Genomic DNA, 21,680 nt, shown 5'->3' with positions numbered 1-21,680 from the left:
CCTGGGTCTGGCATGGCTACAGGGAAATGGGTGAGTCTGGAAGGGCTGAAAACATGGGGGATGCAGCTGAGAATTAGAGGGTTGGGAGCTGGTGGAAGAACAGGATGGGGTAGGGGCAGGGATCCCAGGTTTTTTTCCACTTCAGATTCCTCCTGTCTATTCTCTGTCTTTGTTGCTCAGCTATGGGTCCAAATTCAATGTCAGAAATAAATGAGGACTTTGAAATACAAACCAGGAGTGGTTTCTGTTCTTTTGGCAGGCAACACCAAAAGGGCTTTATCCAGTGCTGCCTGGAAGCTCTACTGGTGCAAGGGTTTTTCCTCCCCACCCTTCCTGCTCCTGCTCCTCTTGTGTCCCCTGCTCCTCCCTTGGCTCTGGCCTAGGCACATGCATCTCAAATCCACAGTTTTATAGTTTATCTCTTTATTGTGACTATTTTTTGGTGTGTTTTGGTAGTTGCCCTTGTAGTAGGAAGCCTGCAGGGCAGAGCAGAGGGATGCTGCCATCCCTGCCCTGCTGCAGGCTGGCCTTGGTGCCCTCAGGCACGGTGACAGCAGGGACAGGCTCTCCCAACTCACTCCTCAGTAGCTTTCTAGGCACTGATGGTTTGTCTTGTGTAAAACCCTCTCAGTGGAGAGGGAACAGTGATGACTAAGTCATAAAAATCCTTCCTCGTGGAGCAGGCTGCTCTACAGGGACTGGCTCCACAGCCAGGCCAAGTGGGGTGGCTTCAAGTGGAAAGTCTGGCTTGAGGGGGCTGCTGCCCCTGAACTTGGAAGGAAAGCAGGGCCTGGCAGTGCTCAGGATGACTTGAGGCGACAGGACCAGCAGCAGGCCTTCCTGTAGTACCAGTGGGAGCACAGCTTCACCTTCAGCACCAGCACGCAGTTGGCCGTCGCTTTGTCTTCGCAGGCATCTTCTGGGGAGCAGAAGCACACACAGAAGGGGTTACAAAGGAGATGTGCTTCCCCAGCACGGACATCAGGGACAAAGCCAAGGGCTCCTCCACCTCCCTGCCCTCCCAGACGTACCTGGTGCCTCCGTGGGGCACGGCTGGAGTTGGCACGTCTGCCTGGCCTCTGGCTTGGCCGCGGGGTCACAGCCCTGAGCCAGCGCCTCCCCCTGGTAGCACTTCACCTCCCGCAGGCGCACGCCAGCACCGCACGTCTTGCTGCACTGCCGGGGTCAAGAAACAGCAGAGAGAGCATGAGAGCCATTTTCTGGTTTTCTGCAGCTCCCAAGTTCTTTGCTCTACTGAGGTCTCCCAGTCCCTGCTTTGGATGCTATTCTTGAGGAAGTTTGGGTCAAATGCCACACTGATCTCAAACTTACTCTTCATTTTTCTTTTTGCTGGAGGAAAGCATCCCTGAGTTGGGGTTGGGGCAGAACAAGGGAGAGTTTGCTTTTTATCTCTTTGCTGCAGCTCAGAATTGAATGCAGCTCCATTTTTGTTTGGAGCATTGATGCTGTGACAGAAAATTGAGAAAATGGCTGCTATAAGCCAGACACAGCTCCCCAGTCTTCCCGTACCCTAAATGTTCACCAGTTACTAAGGGAAAGAGGGAAAGACAAAACATAGACTTCTGGAAGTGGAGGAGACACATTATCCTGTATGCTTGGAGTGTGGTGCACGCTCTTCTTGAGGCAATAACCCCCATGCTCCAAGATTTTCTCCAGCCTGCATGTGACAGTATCATCCTGCTGCAGAGGAGCATAACTTGGGGTCCCATCCAGACTTGGCAGATCCTTGGCAGAGCAGAACTTGGAGTTCCATCCAGACTAAGCAGATCCTTGGCAGAGCAGAACTTGGGGTCCCACCCAGACTAAGATCCTTGGCAGAGCAGGCTGCCAGAGAGCCTCAGCACAGATCTGCTCCACCAACCAGGGCTCCAAGGCCTCCTCTTCCCCACCAGCCCCAGCCCTACCTGGGACCAGGAGGTGGTGAACCACGTTGAACATGGCCTCCTGAAGCAGACAGCTTGTTCCTCAGGCTTTGGAGAGGTCTCACAGCGTTTCTCAGGGTACTCCCTGTACAGCCCGTTCTCCAGGCCCACGCACAGCACCAGCCGGGTCTTCACCCCTCGCCCACAGCTGGCGTCACACTGCGAGGGAACAGAGCAGCCTGGTGACAAATGGTGCTTCAGCTTCAGGCAAGAGGGCATTCTGCTCAGAAGGGAGGCTTAATGCCTGTGCTAACACCAGTCTAACAAAGGGAAGTGCTGCCCAGGCCACAGGAGCAGGGACAGATGCTGGTAATTAGTGTTCAGCTGAGCTCACCTTGGCTGGCCTCGAGAGCAGCTACCACAGGGCGCCTGGAGCAGAGCTAAGACTGCAAGAGGCTGTTCCTGTCTTATTTTATGTGTAGCTCTGCTCTGAAAATCCAGATAGCAAATGCATGTAGCAACCTACATCCTGGAGTCCTGCCAAGCTTTCTGTGGGCCCAAGGGGACCCAAGTGGTGCAGTGCAGGTGATGTGCACAGACAAGCACTGCTGAACCCAGAGCTGTGCAGGCTGAGCTGGGAGGGCTCTCTCCCTCAGGACACCACCAGGAAAAGCAGCAGGAGGCAGGATCTGCTCCCTGATGCCCATGCAGGCAGTTGCCAGTTTGAGATTTCACTGCTTTGAGTCTTTTTTCACCACAGCAGGGCCAGCACAACTGGCTTGCAGCTGCCCTTAGTCATCCTGAAAACTCAGAGCTCATCAGTGGAGAGAACACAGCAAAGAAGCTGGCATAGCAAAGGTGGGGAGCTCAGCTGGTCTTTCAGAGCTCTTGATGAGTTTCACAGCCAGGTCACAGCTGAAAATGGTGCTCCAGGACTGTGTGTGACCCACATGGAGGGCCAGAGTATGGGAGGGCTACAGAACTGCCAGGTTTAACCAGCCTGTGCTTGTTACTGGTGCTGGAGGAGGCTCAGCTGAATGCAGTCAGCAGCTATAAAGGGAGCAAAGTGAGAAGAGAGGCTTAGCCATGATTGGAGGGAGGAGAGAGCTTGGCTGCTTCCCTTATTTCCTAGAAACCTTCTTCCTTAGTGCTATGTGGATCCCTATTTTGCTCGAAGAAAAAGCCCAAGCCTCACAACTGACTCAATGTGTTTCTTTGGATACTCTGGGATTTGGATCAGCATGTATGGCAAAGCATGAAGTCTTTTGGCCTTGAGCAACAGAGAGTAAAAAGATGTGCAGAGCCTGAGTGTTGAGGGGAACAGAGCACCTGGACCACATTCACTGGATTGTAATCCCTGAAGCAAGTACACTGCTATGGTCTGGATGTGACTTCCAGCACAGGGATCTGGGCTGTGGTTTGGGTTTACCTCTGTTACTTATCAGAGACGAAGCTGGCTTTGTTCAGAATTTCTCTTTACTGGTGGGAAACTCGTGTCCTCTGTGGAGGTGAGTGAACACGGCTCTGCTGAGGAGCCAGGTGGGAGAACAGTTTCCTCAAGGTATTGCTGCCCTCCCGTGGAGCTCCTTGGGAAGGCAGCAAATGCCACGAACTTTGGGGTTTTTACGGGGTACAGCAGGGACAAGCTGGGATGTTCACTGCTCCTTCCCCCTTTCTCAAAGGAGCTGGGACAAGGATACAGATCCATGCCTGGAGGTACAGCCGTGCTCTGCCAAGGGAACCAAGCTCCCAACACATCCTGTGGGATATTGGGTGGAAAGGAGCTCTGAGGACACAGAGCTTGGGTTTACCTGCTCCCACTCCTGCTCCAGCCAGTGTGCAGGGCAGTTCTTGTCTCCACACGGGTGGACAGCCAGGGGCTTGGTGGCCGGGTCACACTGCGAGCTGGAGATCACCTTGCCCTCCAGGTTGCGACACGCGATGAAGCGGCTCATGCGCCCCTCGCCACACGAACCTGAGCACTTGGAGAGCAAAAGGCATTTAGACACATCAGAAAGCAGGGAATTGGACAGGGCAGGGTTGGGGGTGCCAGTAGAGCTGAGTCCAGAGTCCAGCCCGGACACTGGGACTGTTGCACTGGATCCCTGGGGGCTTTAGATGTTCATTTAGTAAGGCTCTTCCATTCTCCAGGTGCCGTGAGCTTCCCAGATTATTGACTAGAGCCCTGCTCACATTGAACCAAAATATACGACAAGGAGAGCCAAAACCAGAGGTTTAGTTTCTGTAGCTTGGCCCTGCCCGAGGAGAGCCGACAGAGATGTGCAGCAGGTCTGCCCAGGCGCTCCCAGCCCGCAGCCCAGAGCCGGGTGCCAGGCCGCGGCCCGGCCGCGCTCACCGGGCCCCAGTCGGAGGCGGTCCAGCGGCGGTCGCAGGGCGGGCCCGTGCACTCCCTCTCGCTGCTGGGCCTGCGGGACTCATCGCACAGCGGAGCTTCCACGGAGCAGCGCACCTCGCGTTTCATGGTCCCCGCCGCGCCGCATCGCGCCGAGCACTGCAAGGGACACAGCGAGTCAACCCCGACGCTCGGAGCACAGAGCAAGGTGGGGACGTGCCTGTGCCGCCTCCTGTTTTCCTCCTGCTGCTCTAGGAGGGAGGGGAAGTGCCCCAGGGACAGAAAAAGGTGTGTCTGCCTTTATCTTTGATGCTTATTTATTTTGGGACCTAGACCTTCAACACATCAGTGGGTTGATGCCTAAACTGCTGTTTAAAGTCACTGGGCCACAACCAGAGCAGTCAGTCAAAGGGACTGCAATGGGCTTTAAGTTTTTTGTATCTCTATGGCACTGTTTCCCAATTGTCCCTCAGTTTGGGTCCTCCAGAAGAGGAAGCTTCTTGCTGGCAGGGCTTTCACTTGGTCACTGTCCTGCTTTAGAAGTTGACCTTAGGAAAAATGTTTTGCAATGGACTTTGTCTGCAAAGTTCAGCTACAGATAAAGGCACTCCTTGTTTCCCCAGGGTGCAGTTGGCCAGGGGCTTCCTCAGCACCCAACCCCTGCCAGCCACCTTCCTCTAGGCCGCCCCCAGCCCTGTCTGCTCAGCTCTGGGAGCAAAGCCTACCTCGGACCACTCGGAGAGCTCCCACTGGGGCCCACAGGCCTTGTTCTTGCAGGCTTTCCTCTCCATGGGCCTGGCCAGCCCCGCTGCCTCACAGAGATCATCGTACACGGAGCTGTCGAAGCCTGGTGCCAGCATCTTCCAGCAGCGCACGGTGCGGTACTGGGAGCCCTCGCCGCAGGTCCGCGAGCACTCGCTCCACCGGCTGGTCTCCCACCTCCACGAGCAGAGGAAGCACAAAGGAACACCAGGTAAGGGGGACCAGGGGCATGGGGTGGCAGAAACACAGGCCACACACCCAGGGCTCCCTCATCCAGCAGCTGCTGCTGTGGCTCTGCTCATCACGTCTGAGTAAATGTGGTGCTGGCCTTTAGCAGGCAATTTGGGTCCCAAATTCTTCCCCTCTTTTTGCTTACAAGGGAATATGAGGTCTTGTTAGTTTAAGCATACCTTTCAGCCCAAAAATGGCTGTATGCCTTGAGCAGAAAGTGATCCTTAGAAAGGTGTCTCCCTGTGGACAGCTGATGTCACTCCCACTCACCTAGGCTGGCATTCTCTCCCTGTGCAAAATTCGTGAGTGGGTTCTGGTCGGGTCAGGGCGTCACAGTAGGATTCATCCACTTCCACTCCATCGTAGCGCACACACATGGCATAGGAGGTGCTGATACCTGCTGGGCCAGCAACACCCTCAGCTGTGCTCCATCAGAGCCAAGAGCCTCCTCCCAGCAGCACTGAACAGCTGGAGTACTCACTGCATCTGAAACTCTCCCTTGTCATATAAAGAAACACCAGGATTCTCCCCCTCAGCAGCCCAAAAGCACCTCACTTGATGAAGCCAAACCTACCTGAAGTGCAGGTGGAGCTGCAGGGGGCATAAGCTGAGACTTTCCACCGATACATGTCAGCCAAGCTGATGTCATCGTGGCCCACGGGGCTCACATCAAACTCATTGCTGTGGAAAAAGGAGGTGGTGTGAGCTAACAATGAAAAAAATTGCTACCAAACATGAAATATAGGGAAATTCCTCCTTGCTGTCTTTGAAGATGGAAAGAAAGCCAGTGTTTCTGCTTTCCATTTCCCCCACCTTGGGCATGGCAAATCACTGATGAACCGAGAGTGCAAAGCCTTGATCCACCTCCTGAATTCAACTAGCAGGGAGGAAGCATCACTCATAGTGAGTCTTGTGTATATCATGGCTTGCCAGCCATGGGGGTGCCCTCAGCCTCAGCTTGTACCTCACCTTGAGGCATGATTTGAGTTGGAAAGAGAAGCTCAAGCAAGGTCCCTCTCATATCATATAATGTGGTGGGGAGATTTCATATATGGCTTGCCAGAAATATTTAGAAGTTGGTCCTCAGTCTCCTGACAGATGTTTACAGAAGCTTATGGGCCCAGAGAAATGGGACAGGAAGGGACATGATGGATATATGGCATGCTGTGGATTCTTGGCCTTATTTACAACCACACCAGGCCCTTCAACACCATTTCAGGAGCTCTGTGTCAGGCCAGCTGTAACAATCAGTCTGGAGGAAGCACCTACAGCAGCTTCCATGGATAGACACTGGTGAGTGGGGACATCAAGGACAGCAGGGGACTGGCTTGCCCTCCCTCCCCAGCCAACCATGCCCAGGAAATGGGGTGCCACCTTTCAGTGCCAGGGCCTCGCAGGGGCTCTGCCTGGCTGCTGTTGGCGGTGGGGCTGGCCCCGAGCAGAGGGCTCTGCGCAGATGCCATCGTGCTGGAGTTGGCTGCTTCCCCCTGGCTCCCAGCAAACACCTCCACCTTCAGCTCCTCCAGCGAGTTCTTGCGAGCCAGGGCTCTGTGGAGGCCCTGTGGCCAGTGGGGCCAGAGCCTGGCTGTGGAGTTCCTGGGGGCCAGCCTGGCTGCCAGGGGCTGCAGCTCCCTGCAGAAGGCGGCGTTGTGGGGGTCTCGGTGACAGAGGCGCCTGAAGAGACGGAGCCTGGAGGACGTCCCACGGCTCTTCTCCGACAGCTCGGGCCTCCTCATGCTGTAGGGCACAGCTGTGCTGATGGAGATTTGGTTGAACCTGAGAGCTGGAATGAAGATACAAGCTTTAACTATATGGGATGGCTTGTACTTCAGGTAAAAAACATTCAGCGTTCAGCCTAAAAATCACAAGATTTCTACCAGGGAGCATCAGCAGGCTTTAATTACCTCAGCGAAGCCTTTACTCTGTCCACCCACTACTCTGGAGCCCCATTTAAGCTCCAGTCTGGGCCTTCAGTCTTGGGCTGCACAGTGCTGCATGTGTTCTTATTCCTGAATTGTTGTATGGCTCTCCCAGATCAACCTCAGATATGACTTGTCCCCTTGCTGTGCCCTGATGATCGCTGGACTGTGGCCAGGCCCCGTTGCTGTCACTGCCCTACCTGCCAAGCTCAGGCCCCAAGTGAGTGCTCTGCCTAATCCATATTACAGGATCACAGAACCACAGAATGAACCAGATTGGAAAAGACCTTTGAGATCATCAAGTCCAACCTATGACCTAACACCTCCTCCCTGTGGCCTTCCTCTCTCAGTCTCCCCTTCCCTCACAGAGCTACTGGCCTTTGCTGCTCCCTGACAGTCTCCATCCCACTGTTTACCATCCTTCCCTCCTGTTCACCCTGATGCTAAAGCCACCTCAGATTTCAAGAAGACCACTGCAGAATGTCTGCTTCCACTTAATACAATGGGGGAAGGAAAAACAAAGCAACCAACCCAACTCTGTTTCTCCACCAACTGCTGCTGCTTCCTCCTCCTCTTCCTCTCCTGCTGTGTTTGCATGGTAGACCTGTCTGATCTGAAAGTCGTACTTCTCCTTCTCTTCACTTTGTTCCCAGCCCCAGTCCTGGGTCTGACTGGTGGAGTTGGTCTGGAAGAAGTGTGGGGGACCAAAGTCTAAATCTTCTTGCCCTTCCCTTAGAGGAAGCTGTTCACTGGTGTCTTCTGGTGACAGGGAGAGCCACGTGGCATTGAAGTCTGTCTGGGCAGCTCTGGAGTTGGCTGGAATGGGATGGCTCTGGCTGGTCCCTGGTAGGTGGCGGTAGAGAGGCCTGGCAAGAGCAGGGGCTGCAGTTCGGAGGGGCGGTGTCCGTGGCACAGTGTAGTCGTAAGTTATGTGAGGCATTTTCCCATTGAAGTTATAGTACTGGAGGAAAGAAAACAAAACTGCTTTTATTTTAAGGGTATGAATTTCCCAAAAGCCTTTTCTAGCCACATCTGTTTGGTGATGGTTGTTAAGAGAAGACAGCATCCTCATAAATCCAAAAGGAAAGCCCCCACCCACCTGCCTGGCTTCCTCAACCCACCTACACCCAGGTTTGGCTTGGGAACCAGGTTATATTCCTGTTATCTGAGGGAGGCAGGAAACCCTAAGGCTGGTTCCTCACATACCATGGCATTCAGAGACTGGTTGGTGGGCCCATGAGCTATGATGTACTCCAGCCCATCCGAGTTCAGGCTCGAGGGCCGCCGGTACTTGAAGACGGTGCCGGCCACCCTGAAGTTCTGAGGGTTGTCAATGGCAGAGTTGCCGTTGAAGAAGAAATGTCCAGATTCATCAGCAAGTGCTTCAAAGAGAGAGAAAACAGACAAATGGGACATTCTGCAGAGCTCTGGCACTGAGGAGAGCAAAGAGCCCACGAATGAGGAAAGCCCAGCAGAAACAGAACCCCAGGCCCTGCCCATAGCCAGCTTGGGTTCCAAATGTCTCTCCTGGCACTGGAGATGTGGTGGCCTTGGTTTTTGGAGAGATGAAGCACCCATGTAGCTACCCTGGAGGAAATGCTCTCTCACAGCATAGGTGGGAGTGCAGACAGCCTCCTCCCAGCTCCCAGGCAGCTGAACTGGGGTCTCCACACCCATCAGCTCCTCTGCTCACCCAGGATGTTTTCTGTTTTCCTGCGCTCGATGATGAGGATGTCTGTGGCACCAGCAGGGATGTTGGTGATGAACACATAACCTGAGGAACAGAACAGAGCGTGAGGAGACCCCCAGGGCAGAATAAAAAGGTCTGGGTGGGAAAAGCAGTTCATGGGACAAGTGTGGTTATAGGGAGGCAGCACTGCCCTTCAGGAGCAGGGTGCCAAGGACCTAAATGCACATTGCACCAGTCTGTGAGCTCTCTTCCCAGATGTCCTCTGCAATCCCATTAACAGATCACCATTATGGATGTCAGTCTGAGCACTGCTGGGTTTGGAGTTGGAAAGGAACTGCACAAGGAAACAGTCTGGCTTTGGGGGTGTGGATGCTTTCACACTCTTTCTGGCAAGAGCACAGAAAAAAAGCTTAGTAGTGATCAGGGCTGATGCTGAGCAGAGGGTGGAAAAAGAGCATAGGTCCCCTCAGCTCCTGACTCCATGGAATTTGTCTCAGGAGTAACATAAAAATTGACCTTTAAAGGGAGAGGAAATAAGAGCCTTTTAAAGTTGCATGGTTTGGCAGTTTGTCTTTCCCGCTGGAAACGCAGGTCCTGTCTGTTCTGTAAGATATTATGAGGGCTGGAATGGGAGCCCAAAACTGTTCCCCTACTGCTACAAGGGGTAAGACCATTACCCCTGCCCTGGAAAGGGGCCTGAGTGCTTTTCTAGGCTGCTGTTTGCAGGGAGTGAGGCAAACTAGTGAAACAACATCAGTGTGAAATGTTGTTCCAAAACATCCTCAAACCACAGTTTGTTAATTACTAATGAGCATACCACAGTCCATTCCTGCTGTGGTTGGAGGACAGGGCCACCAGGCTGCAGGGAACCTCAGCCCTATTTCAGAGGGGTCTGTCCCTCAGCTGTGCCAGCCACAGGGCTGGGGAAAGCAGGAGATTAAATGCAGGTTGAAAAAATGCTGTGACCCTCATCATAGCTTAGGTTTCACATGAACACATAGCACAAATGAAAGAAGATTCATTGATCTCTTCACATTATCTGAGGTGGGCGAGATGCCAAAATCAATAGGAACAAATAGATCCCCAGCTGCTTCCTATTCTAAACAGGTGAAGGGAAACCTTACCAGCCTAATATAGAGCACATCAAACCACTCTCCTCTGATGATTAAGTGAGAAGGACAAAACACAGGCGTTTAAGCAGGGCTGGTGGCACTCCTCAACTCTTTCCACCAAGCAGCTGGGAAAGCTCCTACCCACGTTCAAGCCAGTCCCCCTCCATGCCAGCTGGTGGTGAGAAGGAGCAGGTGAAGTCTCCAGACTGGTAGCAGGGAGTACCTATCTGTGAGATTGCCTTTCGGAAGGTGCCCGAGACACGGTGGCAAGTGCTGCCGTCCCCTCCACACACCCTGCATCTGTCCATGGTCCGGGGCGAGTACAGGCTCCCATCGCACCCAACTGGCTGCAAAGCACAAAACAAGAGAGGGTTTCCTGGGCCAGCTTATCTCCACAGGGGCAGGGTCTTCCCCTGTGTGCTCTTCTGGGGGGGTAGTAATGAATGAATCCAATGTGAGGCCTCTGTTTCATTCCCCTCGGCTTTGTGCTGACCAGGAGGCCCAGCCATGCAAGTGAAATCCCAATTTCTCTACTGCTTCCTGCCAGGGCCTCACCTCACACTTCCCATTGATGCAGACCCCTTGGTAGGTCCTGTCCTTGCAGGAGGTTCCATCCTGTGCTCGGGCCATCAGCTGCCTCTCTCCGCTGCGGGTGGTGCACTGCAGGTCACAGGGCTTGTTGGAGATGCTGGTGTAGTCATCTGCAGGGACAGAGGCACAGGGTCACCAGGCAGCTCAAGGGGGACCTTCCCCTTGTCCCTGCTGATGGTTTGATGTCACTCTAGATGTTCCTGCCACTTGCAAGGACACCCCAAGGCCATGGATTTTACAGCAGCGAAGGGGTCATGGTGTGAGGCTGCACTGGGGACTGTGCCAAGCAGAAATATTTCCTGCTGGCAAACCCTCTTCCTGCCATGCCCTTGTAGTGCCATCACTGTGCCCAACGTGGGAATGTGCACCAGCAGATCCCGGGCCACACATAAATGCACAGGAGCAAAAGAAGGGCTGTTAGAGGGGCACTGACTGTGTGGGCTGGTGGCCAGCTCTGCCCCGTTCACCTGAGCAGCTGCAGATGTTCCATGTCCCCTTGGCAGCTAATGGAAAAACAGGGGAGTCCAGAAACAGGGTAATATCTCAGGTGAACTCAGTCTGGGCCTCAAGGGACACCTGGTCACCCATGTGAAGTCACTGTGTGGGAAATGGATGAGCAACCTGTTCAGAGCAACCCAGAGCAGCCAGGAGCATCCATCCCTTGTCCCCTAGACTTTACTTTTCTGTGCCCAAGAAGATCCTGTGAGTGTTTTCTGACCCTCACCCCTGGTGTGAAGTTGTGAAAACCCACCTGGATAGAGGGGCATCCAGTGGTAATAGTGCTTCCCAAAGGCTTTGGCATTGAAGCTGGAGCACTGCTGCTGCTTGAAGCTTGCTGTGTTGGCTGGGCAGGGCTATGGAGGGAATAAATGCAATCAGAAAGCTCCCTATCTATCTCACAGCCATTCTTGTCACAGCTGCTCCATCCTTGCAGGATGAAAATGCCCTGTCCACCCTGGAAGGAATTGGGGATGGGCTTGGAGGTCCCCTAAGAGAGGCAGAAAGGCCAGACCCTCATTGCCAAGGGCCTCTCAAACAGCTGCATTTAACAGCCCTGCAAAGATTCCTTCCAGCAATGGGAAAAGCAGCAACAAGAAAAGCACACTGGAAAAACTTCATCCCTCCCCTCACCCCACAACAAATATGCTTTTACATCCTTTTGTCCCATCTCCCAGTCCCAAAGAACAGAGCCCATCTCCCACGTCCTCAAAGGCACACCACCCCAGAAGAGGACCATATCCCTTCTCTCCATCCTGAGGGACCAATCCCACCCCCAGTGCTGGTGATTTTGCAGCCCCAAGTAGGACCCCCCGAGTCCCACACCCCCAGTAAGGACCAGGCAGGACTGGAAGTGGTTCCCACCTGCTGCTGGCACAGTTGGTAGTGCTTGGCTTGACCAACACACATGGTGCTGTTTGTTCCCTGGGGCATCTGGAGCCTGAAAAGCAGAAGTTTCCTGACATGAGCTGGAGGTCTGTGAATACCCAGGCACTGAGGATGACACAGGAGTCAGGCCTGACTTAAGTGGGAGAAACAAGGCAGGTGTTTCATCAGAGCAGAGCTTTCTGGATCTAGACTGGCCAACATCTCCTCTGAAACACATCTTCAGTGCTTTAAGGGGGGCTGTGACTTTGGGCTGGGCTTGTTCTGGGGTAGGTTGAGCAGACAGGCAGCAACTGCAGTATTGGCACCCCTGTGTCCTTCAGCTCTGAGCTCCAGAAGGGCTGATGTGACCAAAAGACAAGAGAACCTGATGGTCCATCCCTCCTATGGATGTGCCCAGGACTTGCAGTGACTGGGGGAGGTGATTCCAGAAGCCAGTGTGCAATAGGCAGAGAGTCTGTGCACAGAATCCACTAATCCACTGTGCAATAGTCAGGGGGACTGGCCACCCCAACAGATTATCAGAGAAGGCTTGGTACAGGTGATGAGCCAAAGCCATAGGAATTTCTCAGCACTGGAATTTTTCACTCTGGCCATTGTGAGCTCTCCAGGAGATACTGGAGATGCAAAGACAAAAAGGAGATACTGATGCGAAGACAGAAATAATTCTTGAAAGCTGTGCAGATATATGGAGAGTGGCTGAGAGCACAGGTAAGGCAATGCTGTCATGATCTGCAAAATAATTTAGGCAGTGCGTAAAGATCTGCAGCAGACAATGTGTAAACAGCACTGGGAACTGAGGCTACAAGAACACCACAAGCAGATTCAGGCTGGCCTGGCTGGAGGTACAGCAGCTGTCCCTCCAGAGCAATGCTTTACATGACACAGGCAGAGCCTGAATTTGCAGGATGACCTCAAAAGTGCTATGCCTTTCAGAAGCAGAGGCTTCCTGCAGATTCAGGCAGAAATTATTTCGTGGCCATACCTGGCTCACACTTAAGCCATTCACCTTAAAGCTGCAAAAACCTTTGGGCTGGGATTTCTCTTTTTTTTTTTTTTTTTAATTAAATTTGATCCCTGGACTAAAACACCACAGCAAGCCCTTCCCTCCCCAGCTGTGAAGTCAAGGATAGAGCTGGCATCACATGGAGAGAAAAATCTCTCTTCTGGAGGCAGGCAAAGGGCAGAAGGGCTGCTCTGGCTGTAGGGGTGCAGGACAGCCCCAGGCTGCCTCCCTGTGCTGTCCCCCACTGCTTTCCCAGGGTGCTGGAGAGGACCAGCAGCAGCAGAGACATCCAGACGGAAGGTCCCACAGCACATCTGCACCTTCACCGTGCTGCCAGCCAGCTCACCAAAAAGGAGTTTTCTGCTGCAGGGAGCAGGGCAGGCCGGGGGCCCTGGTCTGAGTTGCTCTGCTCAGGAGTGCATTCACGCAGAAGGGAAAGCTGGCTGTGCTGCAGGGTGCCTGCTCTCATTAACAGCCTGGGCAGCAGGGCACAGAGCTGCCAGAGGACCAGCAGGAGGAGGGGGAATGGCGGCAAGGTAGCCCAGAGAGGAGAGCAGAGGTTCAGGCAGCTGCAGTTCCCCTGCTCTCCCCACTCCCACTGATCCCAGCACTGTTACAGCTGCAGGGGACAAATGCAGATGCTGCCAGGTGACAGCCAGATAAATGACAGAGGGGAAAAAACTTGCCAGCTCTGCAGGGAATAAGGAGGGGAAATTGCTGAGATGTGGCTGAGCTGGCTGCTGCCAGCAGTAAATCAAGTCCCCATAAGGTGTCTGGCAGTTAGTGCCCACATCCTGAGCACAGAACTGGCCACAGCAGCCATGGCAGTGAAGGTTTGTGAGGGAAAGGAGAAGAGGAACAGAGCCAGCCCATAACCCTGTCATCTTCAGGACTCCAGGAGAGGAGCAGCCCCTTGCTCCCCATCAGATAAGCCAAGCTGAGCGGGTGCCATGGGCAGCCCGTAACCAGCCCACTGCAGCGTGCTCCTCCTGTCCCCACTGCCCACACACAGCAGCTGCCGTCCTTTCCCAGGGGCCACAGAGGAGGGAACGGCTGGCCCTGCAGGCCCAGGGGGTTCAGCCCCACAGCACAGCTCTGGGGCACCCCACAGCCCTGGCCATGGCCCCAGCTCACCTCTGTGTGAGGCAGTGCCTCTCCCGGGACGCGACTCCCCCTCCGCAGGAGCGCGAGCAGGTGGACCAGGAGCTCCACTCTCCCCACCACTTGGTGACCTCTTCATCCCAGCTGCCAGCTCCATCTGCTGCCTCACTGCTGTCCTGACAGAAACAGAGCATTGTTAGCTGGAGCATCTGGCAGCCCCTCACCACCAAAGGCAGCTGTGCTGTCACCTGGGTGCCCCCTAAAGACCCAGCAGTGGGACAGACTCAGGGTCTGAGCCCTGTGGGGCCACACCAGGATGTCAAAATTAAAACTTCCCTCCAGGACTGAGTCCTGCATAGGAAGCAGGATCCCTTGGGATATGATTCCTTAGGTGTTGAGAATTTCCACCCCTAAAAAAGATGGGGAAGGGCTGTAGGGCTGGGCATGTGTGGCAGAAACAGCAGCTGCAGCCTGGCCCCACAGCATCATTCCCAGCACAGCTCACTCCTGGCTCAGGAGAGAAGAGGAAGAGCTGCAGCTCTTGGCCATGCAGGGAAGCTGGGAGAACACAAGTGTCAGTCCTCAGAGCTGCATTTCCATGAAAACCCTTCCCTTTTTGACTAAAGCAGCTCAGATCCAGGCTCCTATTCTCTAATAATTTTCAAGAGAGCTTCAGAAGCAGAACCTCTCCCCACAAACCCCACTATGTTCAGAGGAGGAATGCTCCCTCTCCCAGCGCACCTTGCTGGGTCTCAGCCTTTAAATTTGGCAGACCTGAGCTGCTCTGGCCCCAGCAGGGTCCTTGCAGTGGGCTGCTGTTGGCTGTGCCTCCACACTTCCCAGCAGGTAAGCAATTCCGTGGTTTAGTTGGGTTTTTTTCCTGGCAGTATTTTCCTGTTTAGTGTCTGATGGTCTAAAAGCTCCCAGGGACTTTGGCAAACTTGCCTGTGCAAGAACTAATCTGCTGTTTGGTGAAACACAGCTGTGAGTAGTGTTGAGTGCAGCCCTGAGTTTAACACAGGACAGTGACTGGAAGGGATTTATCCAGCTGAGATGCCAAGTGTTTAAACATTAATGGACAAAAATTAATACTCTGTGTGTGTGAAGTGTGCTTTCTTAAAGCAAGGGCTCAGGGAAGTTGTATCAGTGCTACTGATAGCAAAACATGCTGGGTTTAGTTGGTCCTGCTGTAAAGAACCCTCTGCAAAGCAGAACTGATGGATGGGAGAGAAAACTCTGCAGGGTTTGCTCATCTCCAAATGTGCTCTGCTCACTGCTTGGGCTGTCTCTTGGCTTTTATGCTCTTTCAGGGTGTGATAAAGCCAAAGTGCTCTTCTTTTTGTGGTGTAATTCCTGCCTGAGAACTTGTGTTTGCTCAGAGCCTGCCAGCAGAGCAGCCTCTGGGCAGAGGAGATGCAGCTGCTTTATGCAAATGGTTTTGAGTTGTAACTTAAATGGTTGAAATGTGCACAGTGCCTCTTTCTGATGGCCAACTGCTGCAGAAAAGCACCCTGTTACCTGATGCTTTGCTCTCCAGTTATTGCAATGGCTGATTTCAAAAACAAGATGACAAAACTCTTTGTTGTACTTCAGTGTTCTGGCTGGAGCTGACAGGGACCAAATGCTGTGGCCAGCAGCTGAGCTGCTCATTAGGAAAGTGAAATTAAGAGAAACAGACATGTTTTCAAAAATACCTTTTTCTGTTCTCCCAAACCTATCATCTTAACCAATTTCCTATGAGAATTTTTGTCTCGCTGTGTATTATCAGACTGTAAATGGAAATTCTGACCATGCAGCTTCCACACTTACAAAGGAAATCAACCAAAAGTCTCTCATTGTAAGGGATTTTCAGCTAAAACCTTTCCCTGACCACTCCTATGCTGCTTTGTGACACATATTTCAAGGCTGGGGTGGAAGAGCTCTTCACAGCTGTCGGGAAGGAGAATTCCAGTGATTTATCTGGTGGCTGAGTGGAGAGCTCAGCACAAAATTCATTCTCCCATAGCTGGAGGAAAAACCAAAGCTGGTGTCTTGCCCCTTCAATAAGGCACATGGGCTGCCTGAAGATAAAACCATGAGTAGCTGTAACCTACAAGGCAGTCCTGCCCTGAGGATCTTGTGATCCCAACAGGTGAGAGAGAAGGGGCAGAAGCAGAACAGATGAAATTAAATAATCTGCTCTGCTGATCTACCCCAGATACAAGGCAGGGTTTGTGTGTGTGGAATGGTGAGAAGCTGCAGGCTCCTTTCCAGGGTTCCTGCTCTTGGGGTGCTTTGCAAGGAGATCAGGGATGTGGGGCCACAGCTGAGGTTTGGGGGAGATCAGCTTCCCTGCCTTTGTGAGCTGCTTTCTGTGAGAAATAGGATAGGACACATCTCTGCACTGCACCTCAGTGACAGGATGAAGATTTATTGGAAGATGCTGGTCAGGGAGATTTGTTCTTTTAATAGAAAGTGTTCTCCCATATCCATAATCCCTGCTCCTGCTTCCTCTCCGTGCTGGAGGAATCAATCACTTTTTAAGTAGATTGATTTGGCTCTCAGGTTTTCAATGACCAAGCTCCCTTGCCAGAGCTTCCCTGGGAGCATTTATTTTCTTGTGTAAGCAAGGACAATGCTGAGCTGTCCCCTTGGCCATGTCCCTTATGGCTTGACTGCATCAGAGTCCTAGGCCTGGACTAGGAGTGGGAATTTCAGGTACTTGGAGCTGGGGCAGCTGGTTCCAATCTGTGCTGAGTTTATTGTATTGTCAGAAATAAGTCTGCATTGACCACAGCACACAAATGGTTCTTGTTTTTAATTGAAGATACATGCATTCTCCAAAAGTCTAGATAATAAATTAAGGGCTGTGGGACAGACTCCAGATTAGATTAACTCCTAGTTTCAGTTTCCCAAGCCTCTCATTTGTACAGAATTCACTCATCCCAAGAGTGAATTCTGGACAAATGAATTCCCCTGCCCACCTACTCCTCACAGAGGGAGAAATAAAAGGGGCTGAATTTTGAACTCTTTTGCACTGTCCTGGTTATGGGAGATGCTGGAGCTGCTCTGATTTGCACTGTGCTGCAGAATAGTGGAAAAGGAGCAGGCTAGAAACACCAGAGCACAGGACATGCACAGGGCTCTGCCTAAAGGAGATAGGATTCCTTAGGTGATGGGAATTTCCATCCCTAGAACAGACAGACCATATTCCAGCTCAGCCAGGTGCTGCCCACCAGAACTCCCCCGAGGTTCCTGTGGTTTGGCACCTGGTGGGTGCAGAGCTGCAGCTTTTCCTCTCTGGGGCTGACCAAGGCATTCCTGTGCTGCACACCTGTGCTGGGGGCCATGGCAGGGCTGCCCTGGGAACCCCAACCTGCAGGGAATTTTCCAGGATAAAATGCCTCTCTCCATTCTTGCCAGTGTCACAGGAACACCACTCTCCGAGCTACTGAAAGCTCTTTCTGCCCAAGCCAAGGCCCAGCAGCTGCTTCCCCTCTCCCCCCTGCCAAACAAAGGCTGCCACAAGCAACAAATGCTCCAGCCCTGCACACAAGGGTGGGCCTGGCCTGACATCCTATCGGATTTCCAGGCGGCCTTTCTGAAGTTTAAAGGGATAAAATAAATTCTCCACTGCCTCTCTGTCATGCCCTGGATGAGCCCAGAGCTGCTCTGACTTTCCCAGAGACCTGGGAATGGCTGCAATTACCAGTCCCCCGTGTTGCTTATTGTTGTGCCTAATCTTGAGATTCATTAGGGCCTGGAAAAAAAGCTGTCTGGAAAGAGAGACCACAAACATGCCTCCTTAACAGAGGAGCTGGGGAAAAGCTCTCTCTGCAGCCTTGAGGGCTGGGCCACCGCTGAAGGGCACAGAAGCTGTCGTAAAATGTTCTGCTCAGCCCTGTCTGAGCGTGTAGGACAACTCAAAACAGCAGCTGAAAATGAAATAAATTCTTCCCAGACCTTTTCTGGGGCTGTTAACTCTATGTCCTCTACCAAAAATTTCCACAATCCCTTTACTGAAGGGCTTCTCTCTACAGCAAACCACACCACTTAGTGAAATACTAAGTAGCTTCAGATGTCTGAATGCCTGGAATGAATGGCAGATTATTATCTGGGAATGAATGACCGTGTTCAACGCCCCTGGTTTGGGTTCCCCATCTCATTCTCTGGCTAAAGCTGTGGTGATACACTCCACCAGAGCCCTGAGAAAAAACAATAGCAGTTGCAATTATGTTGGGGTTTGTAAAAAGCTATTTCTCAGCCTGTCATTGTTTTACACTATTTGTGTAGACTAAATAGTCTGTGTGAGAGATGCAATACTGGAAGCAGACACAAACCCAAATTTTCCCTAGAAAAGCTGAAACAAGGTATCTGAGGAGTTTTTCATTGGAGCAGGTATCTGAGGTAAAACAAGCAATGCAGAATAATTTTTAAGGGATCAGGAAGAACAGTAATCTGTGGGAAAATGGAAGCTTGTTAAGGATGTGGAATTGCAGCAGATAAGTAACAAAAATCTGGACATGTAATGAAGCACAGATGAAAAGCAAATTAGAAAACCAGTGAAGAGAAGCCAGTGGAGAAACTACCAAGTTGTGTTCATAATCCTGCCATGACAGAAAGTTCACAGGCAAGTGCTGCACGTCATTGCAGAACACTGGGTCCAAGTCAGGTCACTCCCTGCAAGCAGGACAACGTCCTTATCCTGGGGCAAGCTGCTAGAAAGGATGGAAAACTGGGCAGGGAGAGGAGGGAGTGAACATGAGACACGTCTATCACCAGGTTTTGCAGAGGCATTGAATGCAGTTGGGAAGGAAGTTAGTTCGGAAGCTGCTTGCCCAAACTGTGGATTGATGTTTTCTGACACTCTTTGTAAAATGTTTTATATGGACAACGGGAGGGCAGGAGGAACCACAGGTTAGTTCCCCAGTGAGCATTTTGTGTGCTGCCTTGTAGTAGAGACCCACAACAATCAGTACCAGCCACCGGGACAATTCACAGCCCATCATCTGTAATCAGAGTGCTCCGTGGGGAGCAAGGGAATCTTCAGGGCAGAGCTGGTGTGTGTTTATCCCGGGGAGCCCTCCTCCCACCTGGGGATGCCCTTGTGCAAACACAGCTGCTGGGGCAGGAGGGCACACGTGTTGATGGGAGGAATCCATCCCGAATGAAGGATTTCACATCTGTTTAGCCTGACCTGGCTTGCTCAGCCTGAAGCTTCTGACTTAGCCCTGCAGCTCAGGGTAAACAGAACAGGCAGCAGATGTGCAGGGAGGTAAAAACAAAGTGGGAGTGAGACGCTTGAGCGTCAAAATGAAGACAAACCCCAGAACAGGAGACACTGCTGCTCCTCAAACCTGACTTATCCCCAGTAAATCTGCAGTGTCTGGTCTTCTCTGTGCCTAAAACGGCTCATGTGGGATTGCTTTATCCCAGCCGTGAGTCTGGGGGTGGGAAACACAACCCAAAACCCTCTTCCTTTAGCAGAGCAGAATTCCTTAGGCAGCGAAGAAATGCGGCCGGGCTCCCCTCGAGGCAGCGGGAGCGCCGAGGCACAATGCAGGCAGTGACCCGTGCAGGCAGGGGCAGTGCCGGCGCCCCGCGAAGCCGGCATTTGTGCCGGGAACGCGGATTTCACGGGAACGGGGGCCTTCACCCCGGCTGGGGCTCGGGAAGGAGACGGGACAGGCACAGGGGTCTCGGTGAAACAAGTGCCCCCGGAGGAGGGCCGGGTTCAGGAGTCCTTTGTGGAGCAGAGAAGAGATGAGGGCAGCGCGGGGCGCTGATGCCTGGACAGGCTCCCCATGGTTAAAGCAGCTGCCTGAAGCCGTGCTGGGGGTGGCAGGGGGGACAGGGAAGGGGGAAATCTGTTTGTTTCCAGCCTTAAACTTGAGCCAACCTTCTGCTAGGGACGAGCGTGGAGGGATGGACGTGGTGGGCAGCTCCGGGCGAGCCCCCAGGCAGGGAACGGCGCCGCGCCCCCGTGGTCCCTCTGGTGATGCTGGCACCCTCTTGGTGCATCCTCACACCCCCATCAGCCTTTTGTTAGTGCCGGGCACGGCCAGCGGGCAAAGCCTGCTCCTCGGGGTCACCCTGGGGGACAGGCGACGGAACCCCCTTGCCTGTGCAAGGGAGGGAAGCGCGGGGATCCCGGGAACCTGAAACCCGCGGGGAAGGACGGGCGAGGGGCCGCGGGTGGGACCCCGCTCCGTCCGTGCCTGCCCCGCCGCGCTCCCCGAGGGGAGGGAGGACGGGAGGGAAGGAAGGAAGGCAGGAGGGAGGCTCGGCGCTTACCTTATCGCCCAGGGGGGCGGCGGCGCGGAGCAGGAGCAGCAGGAGGAGGAGGAGGAGGAGGCGGCGGGGAGCGGCGGCCATGCCGCGCTGCTGCTGCCGCTGCCGCGGAGGAGGAGGCGGCTCGGCGGCCCCACCAGCGGCGGCTGCGGGCGCGGCGGGGCCCGCGGAGCGCGGCCCGGCATGGCTGGGGGAGTTAATGACTTTACAACCTGCCGGGTGGCGGGCGGCGACCCGCGGCGCGGCCGCTCGGCGGGGGAGGGATGGACTTGGGATGGGGATGGGGATGGGGATGGGGTGGGGATGGGATGGGGATGGGATGGGGGCCGGGCGCTCCTCGGGCCCCGCCGCGCCCCGCCTGCCCCTCGCACCGCCCTGCCGCTCCCTGCTCGGAGTTCTCTCCGCGCTCCGTGCGATCCTTCCCGAGCCCCCGCGGCCGCCCCGGCATCCAGAGCTCCCTGCGGAGCCTCCCGCGCTGCCCCTCGCTCTCGGGCGGAGCGCTGCGCTCGTTTCCTCCCGCACAAAACTCCTTTGCTGCCCGATTCCTCCTTCCTGCCCTCTGGAGGCAAGCGCTGCCTGCCAGGGCATCCCTTTGCCGGGACAGAGCACAGCATCCCCAGGACACGGGGAGCTGCTCTTGCTGGGTGGTGCTTGAATCCCTAGCATGGTTTGGGTTGGAAGGGACTTTAAAGACCATCTTATTCCTCCCCCTTCCACACCTTCCATTATCCCAGGTTGCTCCAAGCCCCATCCAACCTGGCCTTGGCACTTCCAGGGATGGAGCAGCCACAGCTTCCCTGGGCAGCCTGTGCTATGGCCTCCTGACCCCCACAGGGAAGAATTTCTTCCCAATATCCCGTCTCACCCTGCCCTCTGACCGTTTCACCCCATTCCCCCTTGCCCTGTCACACCGTGCCCTGAACAAAACCTCCCTCTTCAGCTATTTTGGAGCCCCTTTAGGCACTGGAACAGGCTCTCCGGTCTCTTGCCCTCTCCTTTCTGGGTTGCCGTGCTGGTGTCAGAGGGCAGCTTTAGGCAGGATGCTGGCGGTGGCCGTGTGGCACAGCTCGGCCCTCCCGGAGCTGCCTGCCGTGATCCGTGGCTGTGCAGAAATGGCATCAGGTGTCCCCGGCCCGGCTGCTGCCTGCCAGATGTGCTGTAATTAGTGCGGGGAGGCGATCGGGCCCTCAGCGCTCCCTCAGCGAGGGTTTCAGCCTCCAGGTGGAGGGAGGGAGGAGAGGGAAGGACAGGGATGTCAGCAGGGGCACTCCTGATCAAAGCTGCCTGCCGGCACGGAGGGACGAGGGGAGGAGGGGGCGATCTGCTTCTGACCCAGCCGGGGAAAAATGAGGGTGAGGAGCACTGACAAAGAACAGGTT

General features: G+C 54.0%; 1 protein-coding gene across 1 annotated transcript; it reads right to left on the bottom strand.

Annotated features, from left to right (window-relative positions):
• Window positions 1-463: 463 nt before the first annotated feature.
• On the bottom strand, window positions 464-20,385 carry LOC128943189 (ADAMTS-like protein 2). Its single transcript, XM_054286032.1, has 19 exons — window positions 20,305-20,385; window positions 20,086-20,103; window positions 14,065-14,207; window positions 11,904-11,979; window positions 11,293-11,395; window positions 10,506-10,651; window positions 10,174-10,297; window positions 8,842-8,922; window positions 8,355-8,530; window positions 7,680-8,109; window positions 6,604-7,012; window positions 5,804-5,910; window positions 5,500-5,626; window positions 4,962-5,175; window positions 4,240-4,395; window positions 3,695-3,865; window positions 1,926-2,102; window positions 1,032-1,176; window positions 464-919 (listed from the first exon to the last, which is right to left on the bottom strand). The coding sequence occupies exons 1-19, from the start codon at window positions 20,383-20,385 to the stop codon at window positions 801-803; spliced, it is 3,003 nt and encodes a 1,000-aa protein (XP_054142007.1). The 3' UTR covers window positions 464-800.
• Window positions 20,386-21,680: the final 1,295 nt, after the last annotated feature.

The sequence above is a fragment of the Melozone crissalis genome, unplaced genomic scaffold (assembly GCF_028551555.1).
Source record: "Melozone crissalis strain CALT ecotype California unplaced genomic scaffold, PUWL_Pcris_2 ptg000045l_1, whole genome shotgun sequence".
NCBI lineage: Eukaryota > Metazoa > Chordata > Aves > Passeriformes > Passerellidae > Melozone > Melozone crissalis.
Note: the sequence above shows the minus strand (reverse complement) of the source record. Positions and strands in the feature narration are given on the sequence as shown.

Bases quoted from the DNA above. Each gene is read 5' to 3' on its own strand.
- LOC128943189 (XM_054286032.1), bottom strand. From the start codon at position 20,385: ATGGCCGCCGCTCCCCGCCGCCTCCTCCTCCTCCTCCTCCTGCTGCTC. The intron at 5,627-5,803 runs GTAGGTTTGGCT...CTGGCCCAGCAG, and splicing joins CAGCTCCACCTGCACTTCAG to GTATCAGCACCTCCTATGCC. The intron at 2,103-3,694 runs GTAAACCCAAGC...GTTCCCTCGCAG, and splicing joins TGGAGCAGGAGTGGGAGCAG to TGTGACGCCAGCTGTGGGCG.